The sequence below is a fragment of the Esox lucius genome, chromosome 1 (genome assembly GCF_011004845.1).
Source record: "Esox lucius isolate fEsoLuc1 chromosome 1, fEsoLuc1.pri, whole genome shotgun sequence".
Taxonomy (NCBI): domain Eukaryota; kingdom Metazoa; phylum Chordata; class Actinopteri; order Esociformes; family Esocidae; genus Esox; species Esox lucius.
The window spans coordinates 11690490-11715411 of record NC_047569.1 but is presented as its reverse complement, the minus strand read 5'-3'; the positions used below and the strand labels follow the sequence as shown (position 1 = coordinate 11715411).

The 24922-nt window shown below is 40.8% G+C and overlaps 1 protein-coding gene across 6 annotated transcripts in view; it reads right to left on the bottom strand.

The window, feature by feature from the left end:
- Nucleotides 1–24922, bottom strand: part of gria4a (glutamate receptor, ionotropic, AMPA 4a) — a 101201-nt gene that overhangs the window by 12425 nt on the left and 63854 nt on the right. For all 6 annotated transcript variants that reach the window (XM_034291929.1, XM_034291930.1, XM_034291928.1 and 3 more), the window contains exons 11-14: nt 24548–24754; nt 18970–19185; nt 18711–18871; nt 3117–3315 (exon numbers count right to left, since the gene is read on the bottom strand). In XM_034291929.1, coding sequence (XP_034147820.1) covers nt 3117–3315; nt 18711–18871; nt 18970–19185; nt 24548–24754 — 783 coding nt within the window. The remainder of the gene's footprint in view (nt 1–3116; nt 3316–18710; nt 18872–18969; nt 19186–24547; nt 24755–24922) is intronic.

The window sequence follows — 24922 nt, the reverse complement described above, 5'->3', positions numbered from 1 at the left end:
GAGGGATTCTGTCTGTCTCTAAAGACAGGGTGAGATTTGGTCTTTCCATCTGTCTATGAGGACAGGGAGGGATTCTGTCTGTCTCTAAAGACAGGGTGAGATTTGGTCTTTCCATCTGTCTATGAGGACATGGAGGGATTCTGTCTGTCTCTAAAGACAGGGTGAGATTTGGTCTTTCCATCTGTCTATGAGGACAGGGAGGGATTCTGTCTGTCTCTAAAGACAGGGTGAGATTTGGTCTTTCCATCTGTCTATGAGGACAGGGAGGGATTCTGTCTGTCTCTAAAGACAGGGTGAGATTTGGTCTTTCCATCTGTCTATGAGGACAGGGAGGGATTCATTGTGTCTGTCTGTTCGTCTCTAACCTGATCCTATTATACATCTTTTAGTTTGACCTTAGTATGGTGTAGTGTCATCTGTCTTTGTCTGTGTTTGTTTGTGTGTACCTGTGTTTATCTGTGTGTGTCTGTGTTTATCTGCAGAGTGACTGTGTGTGTCTGTGTGTATTTGCGTGTGTGTTTGTGTGTGTTTTCTAGTAAAGACAACTTAACTTCATTCTCCACAACTGTCTTGTTTTCCACTTGTTTTTCCTTGTATTTTCTCTCTCTCCCTCTCTGTTAAAAGTGTTATTCACCCTTTCCTTAAGGGATGCCTTAATCCTAACCCTGGAGCAGAGAGGACAGTCGAGGGTCTGTACTTGCAGTGTTACAGTGGGGAGAACAAGTATTTGATACACTGCCGATTTTGCAGGTTTTCCCACTTACAAAGCATGTAGAAGTCTGTAATTTATATCATAGGTACTCGTCAACTGTGAGGGACGGAATCTAAAATAAAAATCCAGAAAATCACATTGTAGGATTTTTAAGTAATTAACTATTTGATACATCAGAAAAGCCGAACTTAATATTTGGTACAGAAAACCTTGTTTGCAATTACTGAGATCATACGTTTCCTGTAGTTCTTGACCAGGTTTGCACACACTGCAGCAGGGATTTTGGCCCACTCCTCCATACAGCTCCCTCCAAAGATTTTCTATTGGGTTCAGGTCTGGAGACTGGCTAGGCCACTCCAGGACCTTGAGATGCTTCTCACTCCTTAGTTGCCCTGGCTGTGTGTTTTGGGTCGTTGTCATGCTGGAAGACCCAGCCACGACCCATCTTCAATGCTCTTACTGAGGGAAGGAGGTTGTTGGCCAAGATCTCGCGATACATGGCCCAATCCATCCTCCCCTCAATACGGTGCAGTCGTCATGTCCCCTTTGCAGAAAAGGATCCCCAAAGAATGATGTTTCCACCTCCATGCTTTGTGGTTGGGATGGTGTTCTTGGGGTTGTACTCATCCTTCTTCTTCCTCCAAACACGGCAAGTGGAGTTTAGACCAAAAAGCTATATTTTTGTCTCATGAGACCACATGACCTTCTCCCATTCCTCCTCTGGATCATCCAGATGGTCACTGGCAAACTTCAGACGGGCCTGGATATGCGCTGGCTTGAGCAGGGGGACCTTGCGTGCGCTGCAGGATTTTAATCCATGACGGCATAGTGTGTTACTAATGTTTTTCTTTGAGACTGGGGTCCCAGCTCTCTTCAGGTCATTGACCAGGTCCTGTCGTGTAGTTCTGGGCCAATCCCTCACCTTCCTCACGATCACTGATGCCCCATGAGGTGAGATCTTGCATGGAGCCCCAGACCGAGGGAGATAGACCGTCATCTTGAACTTCTTCAATTTTCTAATAATTGCGCCAACAGTTGTTGCCCTCTCACCAAGCTGCTTGCCTCTTGTCCTGTAGCCCATCTCAGCCTTGTGCTGATCTACATGTCTGTGAGAGCTGGAATTCTTACTGGTTGGTAGGTGATCAAATACTTATGTCATGCAATAAAATGCAAATTAATTATTTAAAAATCATTCAATGTGATTTTCTGGATTTTTGTTTTAGATTCCATTTCTCACAGTTGAAGAGTACCTATAGTAAAAATTACAGATCTCTACATGCTTTGTAAGTAGGAAAACCTGCAAAATCAGCAGTGTATCAAATACATGTTCTCCCCACTGTATATTTGTGGCAACAAGTTATTTTTGGCTCATAGGTTACATTTGGGTTAAGGGTTAAGTTCAGCTTAGGGCTACAGATTCCAGGGTTATGATTAGCGTTAGCTAAAAGCTTTGGGAAAACCGGATCTTTAATAAAAATGTATTGTTACTCCACAAAAGACCCTCACTATTGGCGGTTTGTGTTGGCGCATGTGCGTGGGTGCATGTGCGTGGATGCGTGGGGGCGCGTGTATAGGGGCGCGTGGGCGCGTGTGTGTGCCTGCCAACATTTGCTGGGGCGTGAAGGACACCTGTCATATAATAGTGTCAGTCACGTCCGTCTGGACCACACAACCTCTCTCCCTCTTCTTCCTCTTCTCTCATCCCTCTGTTTCTTGTCTCTCTCTCATCCCTCGCTCTCACTCTATATTCTCTGTTTTTCCATCTCTCACTGTCTGCTATGGCAAACTAGTTGTTTTTTCTATTTAGGAACCATCATACGTTTACATTTAGCCTTTACGAAATCAGCGGGAAAACACATTTTACCAACACACATATAGAAATACAAACAAGCTTGCATGTAAGCGCAGACACATGCAAACACACACATGCACACACACACAAGCACAGAAACACACAAAGTATAATGAATGGTAGTAAATCCATCTCAGAGTAAATTGCTTCTTCACCCTCCACAGATTCCAGCCTGCTCATTATGTTGATGATATGAACGCTGCTCACAGATGCACACATGGTCTGCAACTTTGTGTGTGTATGTGTGTGTGTGTGTGTGCATGTATACTTGTAGTGCTCCTCGTAGTGCTTCTGAGAAAGACAATTCCTCATAATCCTCTCAAAAAAGTGCAAGCATTATATTGATTTAGCAGATTATTTTATCCAGAGCGACTACAGAGAAACTAGGGTTAAGTGCTTTGCTCAAGGGCACAACAACAGATTTCTGTCCTCTGTCAATCTGGGGATTAGAACCAGCAACCTTCCGGTTAATGTCTCAAAGCGCTTGAACACTAGGCTACCTAGCCCCCGAGGTATTGCGGGTATGTACTGCTACTATGTGAGTAGACTAACCCTGAAGAACTCCTTGGTGGATCCGGAGTCCAGTGTCCCGTAGGCGATCTCAGTCTGCTTGGCCAGGTCCTCAGCACTCTCTATGGGAGACACCATCCGCTCCACGGTGAGGAAGGCAGCCAGGTTGGCCGTGTAGGAGGAGATGATGATTAGGGTGAAGAACCACCACACCCCCCCGACTATACGGCCTGACAGAGACCTGAAGAGGAGTAGAAAGATGGGGAGAGTCAGAACGTCCGAAGATCCGATAATATCCATGCGCTACTGTTACCGAGAACACAACAGCACACAGGGAGACACAATTCAGGTACCCTAAATAGAACTCAACTGTTCAAATAATATTTGTTTTGCAACACAGTCAAAGAAACAAGTCAAACCAATTAACACCATTCAATATAAGTTCAGCTATCACCAAAACAAAACATTACATATTAAAGCATTAGTGCACTCCAACCCCATTTCATCTCTCCATCGCTTGGCTCTCTCTAAGAGCATATCAAAGTGGTGTTAGTTTATTCTTTTTGTTTAATTTGAGGGAGAGAAGGACAGAGAGAGTAAAAGGCAAAGGAAGCTTTGATTCCTCTATAAAGGGAAAGGCGATTACCCAGGCTCCCCTGGGGAAGGAATAGACGTGGACTACCCAGCAGCCCTGCTCTTCAAACGGTGAGTTAGAAAAATAAAAACACATTTTGGTTTCAAAACTCCCTTTCAACCTCTATCTAATAATCAGTAAACCTGTTTCCGGAAACATTCCATTTGTCCCTTATTGCATTCCAAATGATTTCAAAATCTACATCAGGTTAGTTATGTTGTGTAATTTTAAGAGAAGATTACACAAAATTAGCTTAAGGATGTGAGAAATGTTTATACTTTTTACCAAAAATATTATTATACTGAGTGGTTGCAGTTAATAAATCTGTACATTTACAAATATACTTTAGTCAAAAATTAGTGAGTACAAATGTTCATACTGTCCCTCTGTTGGAATCATGACAACCAAGTGATGTGCCTGGGTGAACATGTAATGGAGGTCCCTAGATTGTCTCTTGGTTTGGGTGGGAGTCCCTGGATAAGAAAAGGTGCTAAACAGCAAATAAGTAATTATTTCTGTTGATTTGTGTGTTGTTTCTTGGCAAACAAAAGGTGGGAATTTACTGCTCATGTTGTCTAGGTTAAGAACCAACTACTGAGATCTTTGGCTAGTAATCTACTGTTAAATGAATAGCCTACTCTTTTTTTCAGATTTGGCTAGTTACTGTCATTATGATGAAATTTTTTTGAGCCTGGCTGATTGAAAACCATGCCTCTGTAATTAACTATTGAGATTATGTGGCCCATATAATACAATATAATATATAAACAAACACAAATGCAGTCACTATTATTCAAACTACTGTCCGAACATTTAGTACAACGGACAGTGGTGTCCTTCATAGAACCAGATTTAGCGTACAGAAAGGATAAATTCGTAGCTGTTTCTACTGGTAAATGTGTATTAATGTTTGTGTTGTTGCCAACTGTACTGGGATATAACAAACATATAGCCTATTTTTTTATTTATTTGATTAACATAATTTACTTGCTTATTGAAAAGTGTGTCTGTGAGAATTATTGGTAAAGTTATTTGCAAACAATCTTCCCCCCATCATTCCTTCACCTTGTAAGACTCCATATTTTGCAATCTGGTTGTGAAAATAGTTGCAATATTTAGCCATGTTTTTCTACCAATGTCTATTCATCTAGAAACGACTCTAGCTGCTTGTTGTAACCAGTTAACTATTTGTTTTGAATGCCAGGCTACCTAAAAAGAAAGGAGGAATAGGAAAGGAAGAAATAGAAGAGAAGCAATAGGCAGAAGAGTCAGAATCAGAAGAAGAGGAAGAGAAATAGGAAGAGGCAGAGCAGACCAAAGAGGGAACATGCCGCTCCAGAAGAAATGAAGAGACCACTGTAACTTTTTCTTTCCTTTCCAAAAAAGTCGCAAAGGTGAGTGAGTGAGGAGCAGAAGGGTTAAAATTAAGAGACCACTGCAAATTGAACCCCTCTGTTCCTCACTCAAAACTTTCCGTTTCAAATTCTCAATGATCTACAACAACGTTGTAGAATTTTATTGGGGTCTAAAGTGTTATCTAGATATTGTTTTAGCAAGCAAATTAACCATTCAATACATACAGACAGACATTCATGATGAGTGGGCGTTGTGTTGTGAAACATTGTCAGACACCAATATGCCAGATACGGTATGTACTCTTCTCATGCAGTTGAGTCCTTTTATAGCATATTTGTGATCTTATGTTTAGTGTAGATGTATTATGTCCATGACTGCATTGCCCCAGTAGTTGTGATACAAAGGTAGTGATGGAGGGCCACACAGACACAGGCTTTCACAGCACTCACTGTTTTCTCTGGCACAACTTCAAGGGCTTGTCGCAGAATTATCCATCTTGCAGTGAGGATCGCAAGGCCCTTCTCAGAAATTCTTTGGCTCTTGAATTGCGATAGCTGTAGGTTTTCTTACCGTTATCAAGGCCAGAAGAACTTTTGAATAAAATAAGTGTTTTCCTTTAGTATTAAACAGCGACATGAAGACTATCAAACATTTAATGTGGGCTGGTCCTAAATCAACCCTTACTCCCTATGCACTAGTGGAGATCTGAAAGGACGTGATTTGTATAATGTAATAACAAAATATATAGTGAAACATCTGCTGTAAATCAGAGGACAGGATGGAGCTATTATAGTGTTGCAGACACCTGTGAAATCCACTCAGACCTCCTAGAGTCAACAGTATAGAGGCTGATCTGGTATTGGGCCTGTATTATGTGTACTATATCTACTTTGGACCATATCACTTCTGTGAAGCAAATAACTACAATGTGTGTATTGATGTCATTTCAACTTCGTATGTACAGTCACTTAATGCATTTAGCATATTACTAGCATATGGCTGCTTCAAGTTTACTTTCAGAAGGAATGCCTCATATGCCACAAACCCTGCCATTTTCATGCCATTTTTCCACTGAGGGATAAGCAACAAATCCTCCATGACTTTCCCGATAACATTGCACCCTCTTAGCTGAGAGGCTTAGCTTTGTGCAAGTTTATGCTAGCTTTGTTTCTGTCTGCAGCACCTATGAGCAAGCTATACGTTTTCTTGTGCAAGATGACGGGGTAATGTGCTGAAGCAAGTCGTTAAATGTCGCGACAGACATCACAAATATTGACAATGTTGGTCCTCTTTGCATAGGCTGGACAAAGGTATTTTGTGACAGAAGAGAGACAACTGTTGAAAAATCTAAATTCAGCTTTTTCAGATGCGCTTTTGTAAACAGACAAAATCATTTCTGTTGATTACATTTTGTGAAACACTATGGACATTTTCTTATATTGCAATGCAAACATTCTACATAATGCCCCTTTAATGGACCAATCTTCACACAACAATAATACACCTATTGTGGCATGAAGTTCTACATTGTTATACAATGATGTTTGTGCAAGTCATCTGGAATATGTATCTCTTTGGTAAGGTTATCAAGCTGGGCACTGTGCACAGTTTGATTGATATTGCTCTGGGTTGTTTGGCATCCAAAATGACTTCTAGATCAATAACTGTCAAGGTAGTTGCATGCTTAGTTCTATACTGAACTGTCATTTGTCACAAAAGATAAGAGATGTTTTCTAGTAGGCAGAAAGAAAGCCAACTGGTTATTTGTATCATTTTAACTGATATTCAGAATGATGCATGTACATTTGGTTCACGTACACTGCTTACTGATAGTTGATTTTCATTCTGACACATTCTGACACACACTCACTACGGCACACACAGTTATTATGAGATAAACACCCTTCATGACAGTACAGATAAAGGTGGGCAGTGATGAAGACTTTGGTAAAACTTACTGCAGGAGTACTGTAGAAGCCTAGGTTTTTTTTCCCATTTTGGAATAAAATGATCAGATACAAACACACACAAGGTTGTATTTATATCCTTGTGGGGACCAGAAAACAAAGAATCCATGTCCCTAACCCAAAACTCAATAACCTAAAATGGTTGCCGTAACCTTACCTAGCCCTAATACCTAATCTTAACCTTTGAATGCCTAACCCTGAAAATAAATAGCTTGATTTGCGCTTCATGAGGATTGAGTAGAATTTGTGGCAGTGCAATCTTCAGTCAGAAATAGAGGCCAGCTACAGCTTGAACCTACAGTGGGTGATGATGAGAGACAATGACTAGTCAGTGTGACTGACAGTGCATAATCCGCTCCTTAGCGACAGTGTGGCAGCGCGTGGGTTGGGGACTGATCTTTATCTACAAATGCTGAAAAAAGATCTGCTGAGGCGTGAAGCATACGTCATCTCCCCCCTTGCCCAACTGCTGAGGCAGAAGTGCTGCTGCTAAGCAGAGTGCACTGAACAGAAAGCGCAGTTGGACTTCAAAAGCATATATATTTTCAGGCATCTGTGCTTATTCAGATAGAGACAGTGGGGTAAGATAAAGAGGGGAGGGCTTGTTTTGCTGAAAGAGATGTTCTGGAATCAAACCCATGTTGCAGCAGTACATGTTTATCAGAGGCAGCGATCCCTGATCACTGGACCACCTTAGCCCACGTCCAAATTAATTAATTATACATTCACTCTGACACGTAATGACTCATCATTAACATGTCTGACTCTTAGTTTAAAAAAGGCCGCATTAGAGCAACGTTTGTTTTAATCCTTTTTTTCCTTCTTTTTTTATCATTTGGAAATGGGCGTGCAGATGTTTACAAAGCCTTGTTTCTTTGATGGTGCCTGCTATTATCTGTAATCTGCATTTCACCATCTGGATGTATTGGTACCTATACACTTCTGAGGACATACAATGGGAAACAGAGAAAACACAATACAGCAACAGTGCTGGCACAGCCTCTAGACAGACAAACTGTATTCTAGCTGGATAAAGTTATTTGTTATTCTCTCCCCCTTTTCCCTATCTCCTTCTGTCTCTGTTCTCTTCTGGCCTGTGTGAATTTCATTAACATTAAACTGTTCTTTTCTTTTAGTGAGAGAGTGAGAGAGAGAGAGAGGGAGAGGGAGAAAGAGATAGAAAAGTAAAACACTCCCTGCAGGCGGATTTGGGTTGAGAGGCGCAGTGACGCCTGACTCTGCATAAATTGTCACCCTTTAGGGTGTCTACAGTCCCCTTCTGTTCAGCCCCCCTCCACACACACACGGTGACTGTACTTTCACATGATCTAGGCATGCTCCATATACCACTAATACATTTCCAAGCCCTGACACGCTCATCATAAACACCACCTCTCTCTGTCCCTCACTCTCACACTTCCTACCTTCCTTAATTTGTCTGTCTCGTCTCCTCCCACACATTGGTCACGCTCACACACTCTATCACATTCGGTAAGCCACGGTGTCCCAGCTTGTCAGATCAAGTGTCCCTGCTCCCACTCCCGGGAGACCCTGTGTGTCACCAGCCCGCTGAGTTGACCTGAACCCTGGTTCAGACGGTTCCAATGGGGAACACCCCACAGATCTCACGGACTGGGAACTTTTAGGGTGCTCTGATTCCAGCGTGACAGCTACACCTTAAATACGCGATCTGTTAGTTTCATCGAATAAAATCAAATAATTCTCTCTCCCATATCTTGTTCTGCCTTTCTTTCTCTATTTGTAGCGCATCACATTTACATTTTTCTGCCTTTCTTACATCACAAGAAATCATCTCTGCTTCAAAAGGATATACATGATGGTATGGATCAATACCCCTCACACAATGTTGCTACTCTCAGCCTGTCCCTTTGACTTACATCCTGTGTGTGTGTGTGTGTGTGTGTGCTTCCGTATGTGTCTGCTTCTGTATGTCTGCGTTTGTTCGTCTTTGTGTAGTTCGTATGCAACAGGCAAGTCATTGTATTATAAGCCATGTATCATCTGTGATGGCCGCCAGATTGCCTTTCTATTCTCTGGGTGAGAGATTAATGACATGCTGTCAAACATACACACACACGCACACACACACACACACTCATTTGGTGGTCTAGAATTACTGTCTCCTTTGCCCTGGAAGATAAGTGTTTTGATCTGTTGGAAGAGAGGGGAGTGTCCTTATAGCTAAGTGCTCTGTGTGCTTGTGTGTGTGCGTGTGCGTGCGTGTGTGTGTGTGAGACAGAGAGAGAGACAGAGAGCGTATTGTGTTCTGAGTGGACATAATATCATTTATTGTAACAGTCTATTATGCCATAGACCTCAATGCTCTTTTAACTCCTTTCCAAATGGTGCATCTTTCCTGCAAAGATCATTAAAACCAACTAGATACATAACTCAGTGTTGTTGTTATCACCATATACAAATTAACAGCACAATTACCTAGAATGACTTGAAAGCTCCATTTGCAGGAGTAATACTATCATTTGCCCACACCCACACAGGCACATATACACACACAAAAGCAATCAATACCATTCGCTGAGACAAACGTTCCCATAATGCTCTCCTGCTGTCTTATAGACGGGTTGGCTGTTTAGCAACAAATCGGATGTATGCGCACTAGAGGGAAAAACAGATGGGACTGGCTTAGAGCATAGACAACACATCCACTTTATGAAAACATAAATTCATCTGCACAATGACCTCTTGTTTTCTTTCCAAAACATTGTTACAATTGTTTAGCTTATGTCAGTCTGCTTATAACAGGTAGGAGCTCTTTTAAGTGATGGCAGAGTATAAGGCCAGTGAATTATTGTCCTTTAGGAGGCAATAACCTGAAGTTTAAAAGAACACCTGAAACTAGATCTCCCATATCGCAGTCTTACAAAAAACTGTATGGGTCTATACTGTTCAACCAATCCAATAACTGTGGAAGAGTTAAGATGCATGGTAATAAGATTGCTGTGCGTGAATAAATCAATTTATCCTACAAGACCAAGAACCATTCATCAGACAAAGAGGGTATGGGACAAGAGTGACTAAGAATGCAACCTTTAAACAAAAAACAGATGTTGAATCTATTAAGTTTAGGGCCAACTAATTCTGATTTAGTACCAGACCAGGGTTGAAATATACTGCATGTATTTGATTGGCTGGCAATTAAACTTTTTTCAGGGATATAAAAAAAGCAGTAGTCTATTGAGTAGGCTATTTGAATGGTTACTTATAAAAAACTAATTGTACTAAAATACCCCAAACTTTATTTAATGGAAGTTATCTTGGTTAAACGCATGGGAGTGTAATAAAGCACAGTTAGATCAGCCAATGAACCTGAGTGGGCATTGGCTCAGTGATGCATCAGCTGACATCAGAATCTCCCCTACCTCAGTCTCAACATGTCCTCATCTAATATGACGGTCTATGTAAGTCAGGCAGGATACTCACTCTGTCTGCTGCACTAGCTGGTCATCTTAGAATGTGGAGGGAATGCTTCTGCGAACCCTGCTCATTGGCTATAACTATTGTTATTAATAATGTTACAATATGAATGTTATTAGCAGTGTTATATACACAATAATGTGATGGTAGTGAGTTACAAGTAAGGAACAGAACCTAACACCACGACACTGTGGCATCTCTCAAAAAAAGAAATATGCTTTGCTACTATGTTTCCTGTTTGAATTTCAGTGAATGTCCAAAAAATTAAAATGGTCAAGTACTGAATACTCACTTTGCAAGTATTTGAAAATAATTGAGACTTCTAAACCCAGGTCTGTCAGGCATGTTTTCTAATAAAAGAAATTCCAGCATAGGAGTGAGAGAAAGGAACTGTGGTGTTGTACTGATGTACTGTGTATTGATCCCTGACCTTGAGAGCTAATGAATAAGTAAAAAGGTTGGCAGGCAGAGGGGGGAGTTATTTACAGTTTGTCTTTCCTTTTCATTACTCATTTATTATTATTTCATATGCACCCAACTTTGAGAGGCCCTACTAGAGGTCACATTCGCACACACATAGGCACACATTGTCTTTCTCTCCTTGTGGGATCCTGAGACCTAACCATGACCCAAAAACCCACATCACCTATTCCCTAGTCCTAAACCTAACCTTAATCTCAATGATCTAACTTCTAGGCCTAAACCTTACCTACCTAACGTAAAGCCTATCACTGAACCTAACAAGTTATTCCTAAACATGAAAGCAACCCCAATTCTAACACTTCTAATACACTGCTAATATTTCAGGTTTTATTATCCTCAAGGGGACATCTGATCCCCACCTGTCCACAGGTACCTGGATCACACACATACATGCAAACACAGAGCTGTCGTTTCAGTGGTTTATTGACTGGTAAGTCTTTCCCTGGCTGTTCTCCGGCTTTAAGCCCTCAGAGAAATAAATAGGAATGGTGTTCATGTTCCTATAACCCAAAACTCGTTTTCTCTTTCATTCCTTTAAAAGCGCAATCTTTCAATCTGTCACCTTCTTCACTTCCCCTTCTTCTCTTTCGTTTCTCTCTCATTCCCTGTCATTCTCTCCTCAACAAGCTTTCTGTGACTGTCTGTTCCATTTCCTCTCACCTTCTCTCCATCCCTGAATCTATTCACATGTGCAATCAATTTCTCTTTCGGAATGTTAGCTCACATCATGCAATTCTACTGTTCCTCCCAAATACAGGGAGAAAGAAAGAGACAAATTACTATTATATGTTTTTATTATTGCTATTATTGTAATTATTCTATTCACTATACAACTATAGCAACTCGAATTTAATTTTGATTAAAAGATATAGGAGAGGGAGGGATTGAAAAAGACAAAGAAGGAAAGAAATTTGAGACAGGGAAAATGAGAGATGGGTATACAGAGAATGAGAGACAGGTTTAGAGAGAGAATGAGAGACAGTTATACAGAGAATGAGAGACAGGTTTAGAGACAGAATGAGAGACAGTTATACAGAGAATGAGAAACAGGTAAAGAGAATAAGAGACAGGTATACAGAGAATGAGAGACCGGTATACAGAGAGAATGAGAAACAGGGTGAGAAAAAGAGAATGAATGTTTTTCAGGCAACTTGAGCGTGACCTGACCAATAGGAATTATTTAAACGGCCGTTGGGGGGCGGAGCTGCTGATTCTCCTCCATCAGAAACGCGCCAGGGTGTCGCAACATAATTTCAAGGTCACCCACCCACACACACACAGACACACACCGTAGTATAAAGATAAAGAAAAGATGGCAACTGTGGAAGAATGTCTCAGGTATGTATTAGCCATGTAATCAGTGTGGTAGTAATGGTGGTGGAATGTGTCTGCTGGAGGAAACACTAATGAACCCTGAGAGGAATAAACTGCAAGAGAGACAGAGAAATGGCAGAGAGAGACAGAGAGTGCAACATTGGCCTGGTTATTAATTATTTTATTTGAATTAGAGGGAGATAAGGAAAGAAAAAGAGAGGCTGAAAGGGTGTAATATTTTATAAGTATTGGACTGTGTGTGTGTGTGTGTGTGTGAGAGTGAGTGAGAGAGTGAGAGAGATGCTCTTTCTAAGACTGCAGTGATCACTGCAGCAAGGAAACTGAGACTGACGCTGAATACAAATGCACCGGTCTACAGCCATTCAATACACTCCCAACTCAGCATACCAATACACTACCTCTCCTGCTCTCTCATTCTAACACGCGCACACATGCACACACACACACACACACGCGCACACACATTTGTTTTCTATGCTTTTGGGGACCAGAAATCAGAAATCCATATTCTCTATCCTCTGAGCTTATTCAGAGCTAACCTCAACCTCATTAAACCTATCCCGACCCTAAACCTATACTCTTTGCACATGCAGTACAAACAACCACGTAAAGTATCTCACAAAAGTGAGTACACCCCTCACATTTTTGTAAATATTTGATTATATCTTTTCATGTGAAAACACTGAAGAAATTACGCTTTGCTACTGTGTAAAGTAGTGAGTGTACAGCTTGTATAACAGTGTCAATTTGCTGTCCCCTCAAAACAACTCAACACACAGCCATTAATGTCTAAACCGCTGGAAACAAAAGTGAGTACACCCCTAAGTGAAAATGTCCAAATTGGGCCCAATTAGCCATTTTCCCTCCCCGGTGTCATGTGACTCGTTAGTGTTACAAGGTCTCAGGTGTGAATGGGGAGCAGGCGTGTTCAATTTATAATCAAATACATGTGAGGGGTGTACTCACTTTTGTGAGATGCTGTACATACAGACAGAGACAGGCAAACACACGCAGACATTCACAAGAATGAAAAGTTTAGGTTTGGTTTAGGGGGTATACAAATCATGTAGGAGAGGCAAACAGAGAGAATGGTGGAAGGAAAGAGAGAGGGAAAAGTAAATAAGGAATTGAAAAAGCAGAGAGAAATAAAAGAAGTGAGTATTGTGAGAAAAAATGACTTAACTTCCAGCTAAGAAATATAACCACCAACAGCTAAAATAATGTGCTTCATCCATCTATCACTATTCAGGACAGAATGAGCTTCATATACAAACTGATGGATTGGTAGTGACAACATGAGGTGATTTAAATTGCTAACGTTGCTGTATACAATCAGTATGAGATTAGCATAGTACTGTATGATGGTTATTACTCATGCTCACCCAAACAGAGGGACTGACACTGGCAGGTGTGTGTGTGTGTGTGTTCCAGTACAAGGACTGAGGCTGGAATTGGACTGTCACTCAAACACAAGGAGAGAGAAGTGGGAGTCGACAGGTGTCTTAGGGTGGGGAGAGAATGAGAGAAAAAGAGTGTGGCAAACAGATGGAGGGAGAAAGAGATGGAGACAGACAGAAAGAGAAAAGGAGAGGGAGGAGGAACAGATGGAGTGAGAGAGTAGAGAGAGAAACAGAGAACTGGCAGAAAGTTAGGAGACAAATGAACCATTCTTCCTTCACTGTTCTCTTACTTGATGGATTCAGCCAAAGCACCTCCACGTAGGCACAGAGGTTTATTTCTCACAAAAAATGTAATCCAGTCCTAAATAATTTAGAGAGGGTTCAATTGTACAGGTAATACATTATGTTTGTGTGTCTGTATATGTACTGTAATTACAATGAGGTCCAAACCTATTTGGACAGTGACACAACCTTTACTGTTCTGGCTCTGTACTCCAGTACATTGCATTTGAAACGAAACAATGACTTAGGGGTTAAACTGCAGGCTGTCAGCTTAATTTGAGGGTATGTACATCCATGAACTGTGGAGGAATTATAGCCCCTTTTATACATAGTTCCCTGATATTATTCGACCAAATGTAATTGGACCTATTAACATGATCTTAAATAAATGTGTTGTGTTTAGTACTTGGTTGCAAAGCCTTTGCAATCTTTAAATGTCTGAAGTCTGCAACCCATAGACATCACCAGACACTGGGTATCTTCCCTGGAGAGGCTCTGCCAGACGTGTAACGCAGAGCCTGCATCTTTTGTTCCTATTTGTTTCGGGGCATTTTTGCCTTCATTCTTTTGTCTTTAGCAAATGAAAAGCATGCTCATTTAGATTTAGGTCAGGTGATTGACTTGACCAGTCAATAACTATTTGACCATGAACAATTGCATGGTTGCTTTAGGAATATGTTTGGTGTCATTATCCTGCTGCAAGAGATTGAGTGATCTATTATATCAAACGCCTTCGACAAGTCAACAAACAGAGCAACACAACTTAAATTCTAAGGCTTTGACAACATCATTTACAACCAGTATAGTTGCTATGATACAGTAGTACTTTGCCCAGGTCTAAAACCTGAATGAAATCTGTTCAAAATGCAATTATCTGATAAAAGGAACATAACTGTTTATTTACCAATGTCTTCTGGATTTCATCAAAGGATGACAATTTAGAGATAAGGGGATAGTTATCAAGGATACTACTGTCCCCATCATTATGCAGTGGGAGCACATGAGCAGGATTCCAGATTTTAGGGATAACCTCCAAAATTAATGTTAGATTAAATTAATGCGTTCGAGCTCCAGATATAATTAGAGCAGCACTAACCAATAGGCCTGGATTTTGCATGTCATCCCGTTTTTTTATGTTTAAAACTAGCAGTGAATCAACAACTTGATTTTCAGTGAACAGACTCAGCGAAAACCCTCAATATTTGATCCAACACGTCAATGTATTATTTCAAAGTGCTGGAGTACGGAGCCAAAACTACAAAACCTGTGTCACTGTCCAAGTACTTATGGACTGCAAGGTGTATGCGCATGCTAATGTACAACACCCGGGCCACTGACCATGTAAGCCTGACGTATAGCTACTTTAATATCTCCATTAGCCTGTCAAAAAGCTCCCCCCTGAATAAGCAAAGATTTGACCAGCTACATGAGTGAGAAAGAGTGCATAAGTCCATTAATCTGTCAGAAAGTACCTTCACTAAAATACTCTGGTTAAGTGGTCAGTACTTGCTCTAGGTGTGTGCACACAGCCCCGTAATAATGCAATCTTTAAAGCTGCTTACCTAACATAACATTTCAATCAAGAAGTTAAAATCACTCGCACATATGGATGCATGCATGAGGAAGCACACATACAAGCTACTGAATTCCTCGAAAGTCTGAACACACATTGCGCCGCAACTCCCAGAGTGCACTGAGAAGTGCCCACTAAGAGTATACCTCGATTACTTACTACTCTATCTTTCTCTCTCTCTTTGACTTCAGGTGAATTACTGAAACTACAGTCAATGTGGACGAGGTTCTAGTTGCCGTAGAAGAAAGGATAGGTGGTGAAAATGTTTTTAACGGGTCGTGGATGAACACAGCGTTTATGTTTTGTCAGTAGGATGGTTGAGCATGGCGTGCTTCTCAAAGGAATATTTGTTCATGTCGATTTTTTCTCAGTCTACGTGGGTTAAGATTTTGAAATTGCGAAAGAGCTGCTGCATTTTTGGAAGTTTGTGAGTTTGATTAGAATTGCCTAACTGGGTTGTAAACACCCAGAACTGATACAGGTTATGTCAGTTCAGCAACAAATGTTTGTTTTCAGACTCACCTGAGAAGACTTTGGAGTTGTCATTTAGAGTAATATGACAACAGGCCGTTTGTGGCTTATGCTAGTTCAGTCTGTTAACAGTGTTTTGAGTGTGGGGATGTTGGCCGTAAGTGGCAGGCTTGCCCTCAAAGGGAGAAGCTGGATGGCAGGCTGCTGGTTGTTCCGGTGTAGAGCTATTGTAGGAGGTAATGGTAGTTCAGTGAGGTCAAGAGAAAATTTTCTCTTTTTTCTGATTTCTCTGTGTTCTATTCTGTCTCCCCTCTTTTCTAAAAGTTGCTTAGGGTTGGTTCTCTAAATAATGATGGGAGAATGAATAGGAATAATTGGGCTTGGGTATTAGAAGTAATTAAACAGAAAAAGCTTAATGTGGTTTTTTGATGCTCCGAATAAGAGTGCAGAGCAAATTGCGTGCTTTTAAATAGAATAAAGGAAATCTTGAGACAATGTGACCAAGAATGGTGTCTGGTTTTAGGTAAGGACAGGAACTGCACTGGGGATATTACTGTTGATCACACAGGAATCTAACCTGCAGTCAGCTACTTGTCTGTCTTGTGTATTAGCAGAGTTTTAGCTTTCTGATGTTTGGAGAGTTTGTAATGCATCTGTCATTTTAGTACACAAGGTTGAGAGTTAAAGTGAGCAGCTAAATGCAGCAAGGTTATGTTTCTGAGCTCTATTCTGGTAGGATTCTGAGGTGTGATATTACCCCTGTGGGTTTTTCAGATCACCATATTTTTACAGTTGATATTCAAGTCCTGTCCACGAAGGTCAACCTCTTATTGGTGTTCTAATGTCAAGTTGTTTGACACAAAGTTTCCAAAAATGTTTTGCTGTTTTAGAAGCAATGGCTACAAAAGGGAACCTTTGAGAAAATGGTGGAAGGCTGGGAAGTCCCAAGTATTGGTTTTTTGTCAACAATATACACCTGGGACTAACGTAATATAATAATAATGAGGCTGAGTCCTTGAACAAGACATAAAATTAATTATTTTTGTTATGTTGAAATTGCTCACTCAGAATGAACCTGGGCCAGTTACAGGTTAAGACTCATGAGCTGAGGTCTTTTTGCATGAAATGGTGCCTTGATTAGGGTCTGGCTTTGCTACCCTCAAGGACATGTATGCTCCAAGCTCTTTGCTCTTGAAGTGGTAGAGGTGGTTTGTCCTGCCTCACTCCTTTCTATGAGTGTCTTTCAGACTTGGTAGTTGTTGGATATGTCCCAGAAGGATGGCACGCCACCTGAAATGTGGCTGTTTGAAGATCCACTGTTTCATAACACTGTCTTCTGGTCACATAGTTTAGGTTCATCCAGCCTACACTCACAACTGTTAAGTGTGAGGTGAGTGAAGCTGGGTCATGCGATGCGGAGTAACAGCAGGTTGTTGGAGCAGCTGGGAAAAAGAGCAGAGATACAATCATCTTGTCTGCTAAGGAAGGTCATGCTTTAGGTCCGTGAGTCTTTGTCGGTATCTCATCTATTGGTTGTTGCTGGTCTTTATTTAAACTGGATTACAGAAGAAACTATAGTAATTAATAGGCATCTAGTACACCTGAATCCTAGTGCTAGTAATGGGAGTCCATTTTCTGCTGAGTCTGAGAACTTCACATCTGTTTTCATAGTGTCCCAGTTTGGTAGGGCTGTTTGAGTTGATCACTGGTTCTCCACTTTGGGGGAATTTCTTCTTCCCAAATATTTATATTTGGACCAAAGTAAAATGTTGGTCGACGAGGTCATCTTAATGTTGTGTCAGTGGCAGCTAAATTACCAATTTGGAGGACAATACATTTTTTAATTTAGGGACAGGGGTCTATGGATGTGGTGGGCATGTTTGAGGGGATACTGGCAGCTAGACTTTGGGTTGAGTATGTATATTACAAACTGGTTAAGAATCCTTGCTGTCCATGTGCATATGGGGCATTCAGTAGTTGTTGTGCTCGTTTTCTGAGTAGGATGATTTGGGGTTGAGCTTGTACAGTAAATTATGTTTAAATATGTTTTGGTTTGTTTGGATATTTGGTGTGGGCTCCTAAACCTAATACATGTTTCAAAATTAAAAAACTGTCTGTCTGTGCCTTTTTGTCTCTGTCTTTCTCTCTGTCTGTGTCTCTGTGTCTTTCTGTCTCTGTCTCTCTGTCTCTCTAACTCTTTGTTTTGTGTAAAACTGTCACTCTTTTATCAGATGTGCTCCCTAAAGGTCTATGAGGACATGAATATTTCACTAAACAGCATTCTGAGGTTATCAATAATAAAAATCCTATATTCCTATAAATATTCTAAAAATAAAAGTCAGACTTTCTTCCCTTGTTGCACTATTAAAGTTTAATTTGCGGCAAACCGCCAGTTTCCCACACAAGACACAGCTATATGCAGGCAGACCAGAGGACGGCACTGAGTGTGTGCGCGTGTATCCCTTTGACACATCTTTAGTTCCTGTCTCACACATGCCATCTGAGTGTGTCACGGCATTGGAACAGACAGAGGCTCTCTGTCACTTAGTGAACTGGTCTGAATCACAACAACACTCACGGTATCACCGCCCGCTTCTGATCCAAGAGAAAAGCACTCTGACGTTAGAGAGAAAGAAGGGAGACACACACACAGTCGAGCAGACACGCACACGCACTCACCGTGGCGAGATGTCGCAGCCCTGCTGCATGAATGCCCCCAGTGAGAACCAAAGGGAGTTGAAGATGCCGAACTCGTTGGGCGGCTGGTCGGCGGGCCCAGGCTCGGTGGAGCCCTCTTCTGGTTCCTCCGCGTGCCACTCGTATGGACTGAAACGACTCACCTGGGGGACAGAGCAGAGAACCAGCGCACAGGTTGGCCAGGTGGGGTCGGGCGGCCGTTTGTTCCAGCGCGGCATCCGCACAGACAACACACGCTCACCAGAAACAGCACCACACTGACTCCTATGTAGGCGAACACGATGCACATCCAGATCTCATAGGCCAGTGGGTCCAGGAAGGAGAAGACACCCGGTTTGGACTTCTGGGGCTTCTTGATCATGATGGAGATGCCCAGAGACATGAAGGGCTTGGAGAAGTCTATCACCTCTTCACGAACCAGGGTGATGGTGAGAGGGGCCACCGCTATTTCTGCTTTCTAAATGAGAGGAAAGATGGAGGGAGCAAGAAAAAGGGAGGCAAGGACAGACAGAAGAAGAATTCAGACAGGAAATCATTCATCAGGACAAGGCACGGGCAACTAGAATACAAATCAGCCACCAAGGTCTCTTTTTCAATCCACTGTAACAATGGAGTAAACATCCTTCAGTTAGTGTAGCATGAATTCACCTATTCACTCCCGTGTTGGAAGCAGACACATAGATTTCAGACGAATTCTCATCATTGTTGTTCCACTAATTGGGATTTTAAACAATCACATCAGATGTTTTCACTGCTTTGATCAGTTTGGTCAAGTTACCAATGAGCAGAAAGAAATAACAGGATTGGGCTGCCCTGGGATAATGCCATGTGTGTCTTTTTAATCACATCAGTATGAAAGAATTAACAGAAGGACTGAACCAGAGAATGATGAGAAATCGGAGAGAAATCGAAAGAGAGTTGAAGAAAGGATTATAGAAAAAAAGAGGGAGAGACAAGGACAGGAAGAGAGAGACAGAGAGGGATAGAAAAATACAGAGAGACAGGATAAGAGAGATATGAATAGACATAATGAAAGATAGGAAGAGAGAAAGAGCGAGAGAAACCAAAGACAGTAAGGGACAGATAAACACGTTAACTCCTTTCAGCTAGAACAGATCACGCATTTGACACAACTCTGAATGTTTCAATTCATGGAATTATTCAAAGTGATAGAAATGTGGGATTGATAATGAGTCTGTAAAATGTGCTTACGGAGCGAGAACTCACACTCATGCACAGCTGCCGGAGTGAGAACACCAGACACGCACTCACACAGCTAATATAGTCAGTGAGACGGTCATCGACTGATCATAACCAATGCTGCTATGTGTCTGCTGGCAGCTGGATGGAATACGACAGAATCCCAGGAGAAATTAAGCATAGTGGAAGAAAAAAGGATAACAGCAAGATGCTATGGAGAAGGCCAACGGCAGACTATCAGACGAAGACACTGGGACGAAGAGCAAGGTTTAAAGGTTTCCAGGGGAGAATTTCAGTTGCATACCTCGCATACCCTCTCCTCACCTTCTTCTCCAAAACCTTTTCAAGGAAAATGTAAGATGAACCTCTGGCTTTCTCATCCAATGGCTGTTGAGAAGACGAGGGGAGAGTACACGAGAAGTATTAAATTGAGATTCTCCCCAACAATGAAAGACAAATAGGTGCAGCATTTACCAGAGTTGACCAAACCGACATCAGAGAACCGTGTTACAGACTAGTCTTCATCAGTGGATATCATGACCACATTTTGGGTTCTTATGCACATCCACAAACTGTTTCTCTCCTGCTTGTGGTTTGAGAGAACAAGAAAAATGAAGCAAGGACTGTCAGTCTAATTTTGAAGCTGGAGACTACAGTCTGTCCTTAAAATTGACAAAATGTGTTCAAATTAGCTACAGCTGCGATGTCAGTGCTTGCATCCACGCTCATGAAATGTGTGATTAATTAGCCATACCAATGCCTAAGGAGATGGCTATGGAAGTCTCTGACTGATACATCTCAATTGAAAATGCAAATAGACTTTGCAATACCTTTTTTCTCAAATGGCTATGCATTTTTGGTGACACAACACACACTTAAATTCAAAGTAATATATTGTATTTCGTGATGCATAATTCCTGCCAATTTCAAAAAGAAATAGCAAAGTGTGTTTAATATTTCATTTTCATGGTCTGTCCAGTACAACACTGCAACACTGAAAAGTAGTAGAAATGCTTGTCAAAACAAAAATTGCATTTCAAATGACATTGCTTTCTATTCTATATGTGGTTTAAGACTGTCAAATACAAGCACTATCTACCACAGTAGGCCAACTTCATTTTGCGGTTGTATTGCTTCATTCCTCCAGTTTTGACCCCAGTGCTCAGAGCAATCGTTAATCGCTAGTTTGCATTTTTGATTTGGAGCTGGGTTGACTTGTCAAACATTGTGGGTGGGGTTTTTGCACAATGAATTAGAACAAAAGGACAGCAGTTTTCTGAGCTAAAAATAGGGTCTATCAATAATCTGACGCATCTTTTCATAACAGTAGTTGTGATGAAAATGCAAGCACGGGTATATTTTAGTGCTGCATGTAACACTTATCAATCTAATTTAATACCTGAAATAGAAAATTGCATTCCATTTAAATTAGCCTTTGAGGCAAAACTAAGTTAGATTCTTATTGCATGATCAAGCAGCAGCAGGATCCATACGAAAACGAGGTAGTCAAGAAGAATGTCTGGTACATCTTCCCTCTTTGAGGAGGATACCGGTAGGTACCGGCCAGGGTTGGAGTGGAGGGTAAACGCAGTTTACGCACCTTTTTATTCGTGAAATAACATTTACTCACATTTTCATTTAATTAATTGTCATTTTCTTACTTATTACAGCGTTTCCGTCATGCTCAGGCAAGCAAATTATACTCGTGTTGTCCTGCGCATGCTCGATTTGCCTTGCAAGCGTGAACCAACAGAAAACTCATCCGCGTGCACTCTATACAATGAAGATGTTGAACTGGCGCTAATAATTGGCGTCATTAAGAGATAACAGACACTTTTTTAAATGTCTATGAACTCAAGCAACTTCCTTGTCTTCACCTCCCCCGAAAAAATCCAGGCTCCAAGATAAGGTATCAAATGGTTAATTAAATACTGTAGTTTCTGATATTTCTGTAAGTTTGCTAGTCACCTACAGTAGTTAGCTAAATGCAGTAGCTCTGTACTGTACTGTAGCTACTGTACTAGCTAGTTAGCCAGCTAGTAGACTGAAAATGAGCGTTTTTTGTTAATCGCCAATATCAACTAATATACTAATTTACTCCATTGTCTGTTTACTCAGTAAATTTAATTATCATGCCAATAAATTGTAATATAAAACATCGCTTCACAGAGAGTAAAGAAACAGTCGGGTAAGAGAAAGATCACAGTGGTGCAGAAAGAGGAGAGAGTTTAGTAAATTAACTAGTGTTAGTTAATATGTTTTGTTGATAATTAAGGCGTAAATATTTTATGTCATCCATTAAAGTGGTTAAATTAATATGTTTGGTGCAATGTGTTTTCAGTCCAGATTTTTTGGGGGATTCATTTTAGATTAATACTAGGCCTTCTTTTTTAGTAGCCTTGCATCAAATGCAATTAGGCTAATTGATACTGTTTAAAAAGTTTAATACCCTTTTTGATTATTTGATACGATGGATTTGTTGTATTCAAATTTTCCAGAGAAATTCATAGTTAATCCACCTTTTTTACCACTGCATTCCTGGTACCGACTGGTGTTGCCTTATCACTACTATATTGTCTAGCACAGTGTTTCTCAACCCTACTCCTGGACGCCCCCCTGCCCTGCATGTTTTAGATCTGAGGCCAGAGGCTTCTATAAAAAAAAAAAAGGATGGTAAATGTTGAGTCTGAGAAAAAAAAAAGTGTTGCTACTGCATGACTGAACTTGGGTTTCACAACAGAACTTAATCCACGCTCCAACATTTGAAGGGAAAGCATCCATTCACAGACAAATCAGACAATTTAGAGATGTGTATGCTTCTGTAGATATCTAGCTGCAGCCTACAGTATGTACGGTGCCTTGGCTATGCGTTTCTCCTGCGAGGGAGAATATAGCCCTCAGTAGGTTAGTGGGACTGACAAACTACAAAACCTCTAGAAGTTTAATATTAACGTTAAAATTAACATTTGTGTCAAAGTTTTCACAATGATCGTTTTAACGTTATAATTAACATTAGTGTCAAGGTTTTCACAATGAGTGCATCTGCTATCAAACAAGATGCAATTTTATAAAGGTTAAACTTTTACAAAGGCATGTCTCTACTTCCCTAGATAGGTGCTCATTCCATTATATCCCTTGCCCAGGTATCCCTTATTATGAAAAACATACACTCCCAAAGTGAAATAAAGCACCATAGACCATGGACATGTTTGGGGAGCACAGGAGAACGGACAGAAAATAGGCTACTCGCACTGCAGAATTCAAAATATTCACAATAAGGATAAGATACAGTGTTATCTAATCAATATAATTATAAATAATATTGAAATGAGGAAATGCAATAGCAAAATAAAGCACTGCCATTGTGAGCCTCCCTAAAAACACAGCCAACATGCATCTTAGTGGCCATGGCTTAAGATGTATTTATACTTCCACTTGAAAGCGTGTGTCTGGTTTTCATTTGTGCATGGATATGGTTTGTTTTATGATAAGAATTATATGAGCACAGCATTTTGAGGAATGGTTCAATGTGCCATTGGACAAAGGTTTAGGCTACTGGGCATTTATACTGGGCACAGTGCACATTGAGGCAAGCTTGTGGCTCAATGCATGTTTATGTAAAATGTTTTGTGTACAAGGAGCTATGGTGAGTTACTTGAATATCTACAGATGTAGTGAGTTTGGTCCTGCCTTGATAGAATATTAGCGTAATATGCTTGATAAATTATATAGCAAAATGAAAATAAATTTGATGACTGCCATTCCTAGCTAATATAACCTGAATCATGGTGCTCTCCCTAAATGCACCCAATCCTGATTTATGTTGAATAAATACATCCCTCTTACTGATGGGTGAAGTGCGACAGTTTTACAAAGACAAACACGCACACACAAGAGGAAAGGGACAATGTTATCAGATTTTGATTGGTAACTTACCATAGTTATCTCTCCACAGAGGAACAGTTCAATAGAATAATAAATGCATTTTTCGGTGCCTCTGTCTGTTAGGTTGAAGTTGGAAAATACGTCTTATGAAAATCAATTGGTCTATGTAATTTTTAACAAAGACTTTTATATGTACGATATTTAACATCCAAATTATTTGTCTGGAGTGTACAATTTACTAAATAGTAAATTCAGATTTACTAAGTATGCATTTTTAATTTACTAAAAAGGTTTTGCTCCATGCTTGCCAAAGTCCTTACAACATAATGAGAAGTTTAACCTACAAAACTATTGTACATTCCTAATCCACCAGATTGACTTTGTTCACATGATTCAAGTTAAGTGCATTATTAACTGATAGTAAATATAAAAAAAATAATCTGGTCTGCTAAATTACACATGTGTGCCTTATGGCTTCTTAATATTACAGTTCCCTTTTCCCATATAGAAATGGGAAATGTAAAATCTACTTGCATTTTCAATTGAGTTATGTCAGCCTTATATTAGTAGCTTTTGTCCACCTGGCTGCCAAAATCAGCACTTCACCACATCAGACTCATAATTCAGAGGGAAGTGCTGTAAAACAACACTGAAAGTAACTGAAAGTAACAAATTCCAAAATCCATATACCTCCCACCTGCCACCCATCCCTCATGTCGTCCCGCCATCCTTACCCCGTAAACCAGTTCTCCCACCATGCCATTCCAGATCTTCGTTTCGTGGTCTCTGGCTCCGTACTTTCCGTCTGGGACGATGGCGATCTTGTACTTGATGCCGATGTGTTTGGCGATCTCTGAAGCCAGGTCCACGCAGTAACCTTCGAACTGGTCGTTCCCCTCATACAACTCCCAGTTCTTCTTCAGCATCACATATGGACCCTCCTACACCCACAAACACACCAATCAGAGACAGAGGAGGGCGCGGCTAGGCCCAGACTGACCAACTAACCCACACTGACCAATGACCACTATCCTGAAGAGTGAGACTTTTTTGGGGAGAGGGTGGATGACACGTAGCCCAAAGCCTCCGCTGGATGACAGGATCACAGT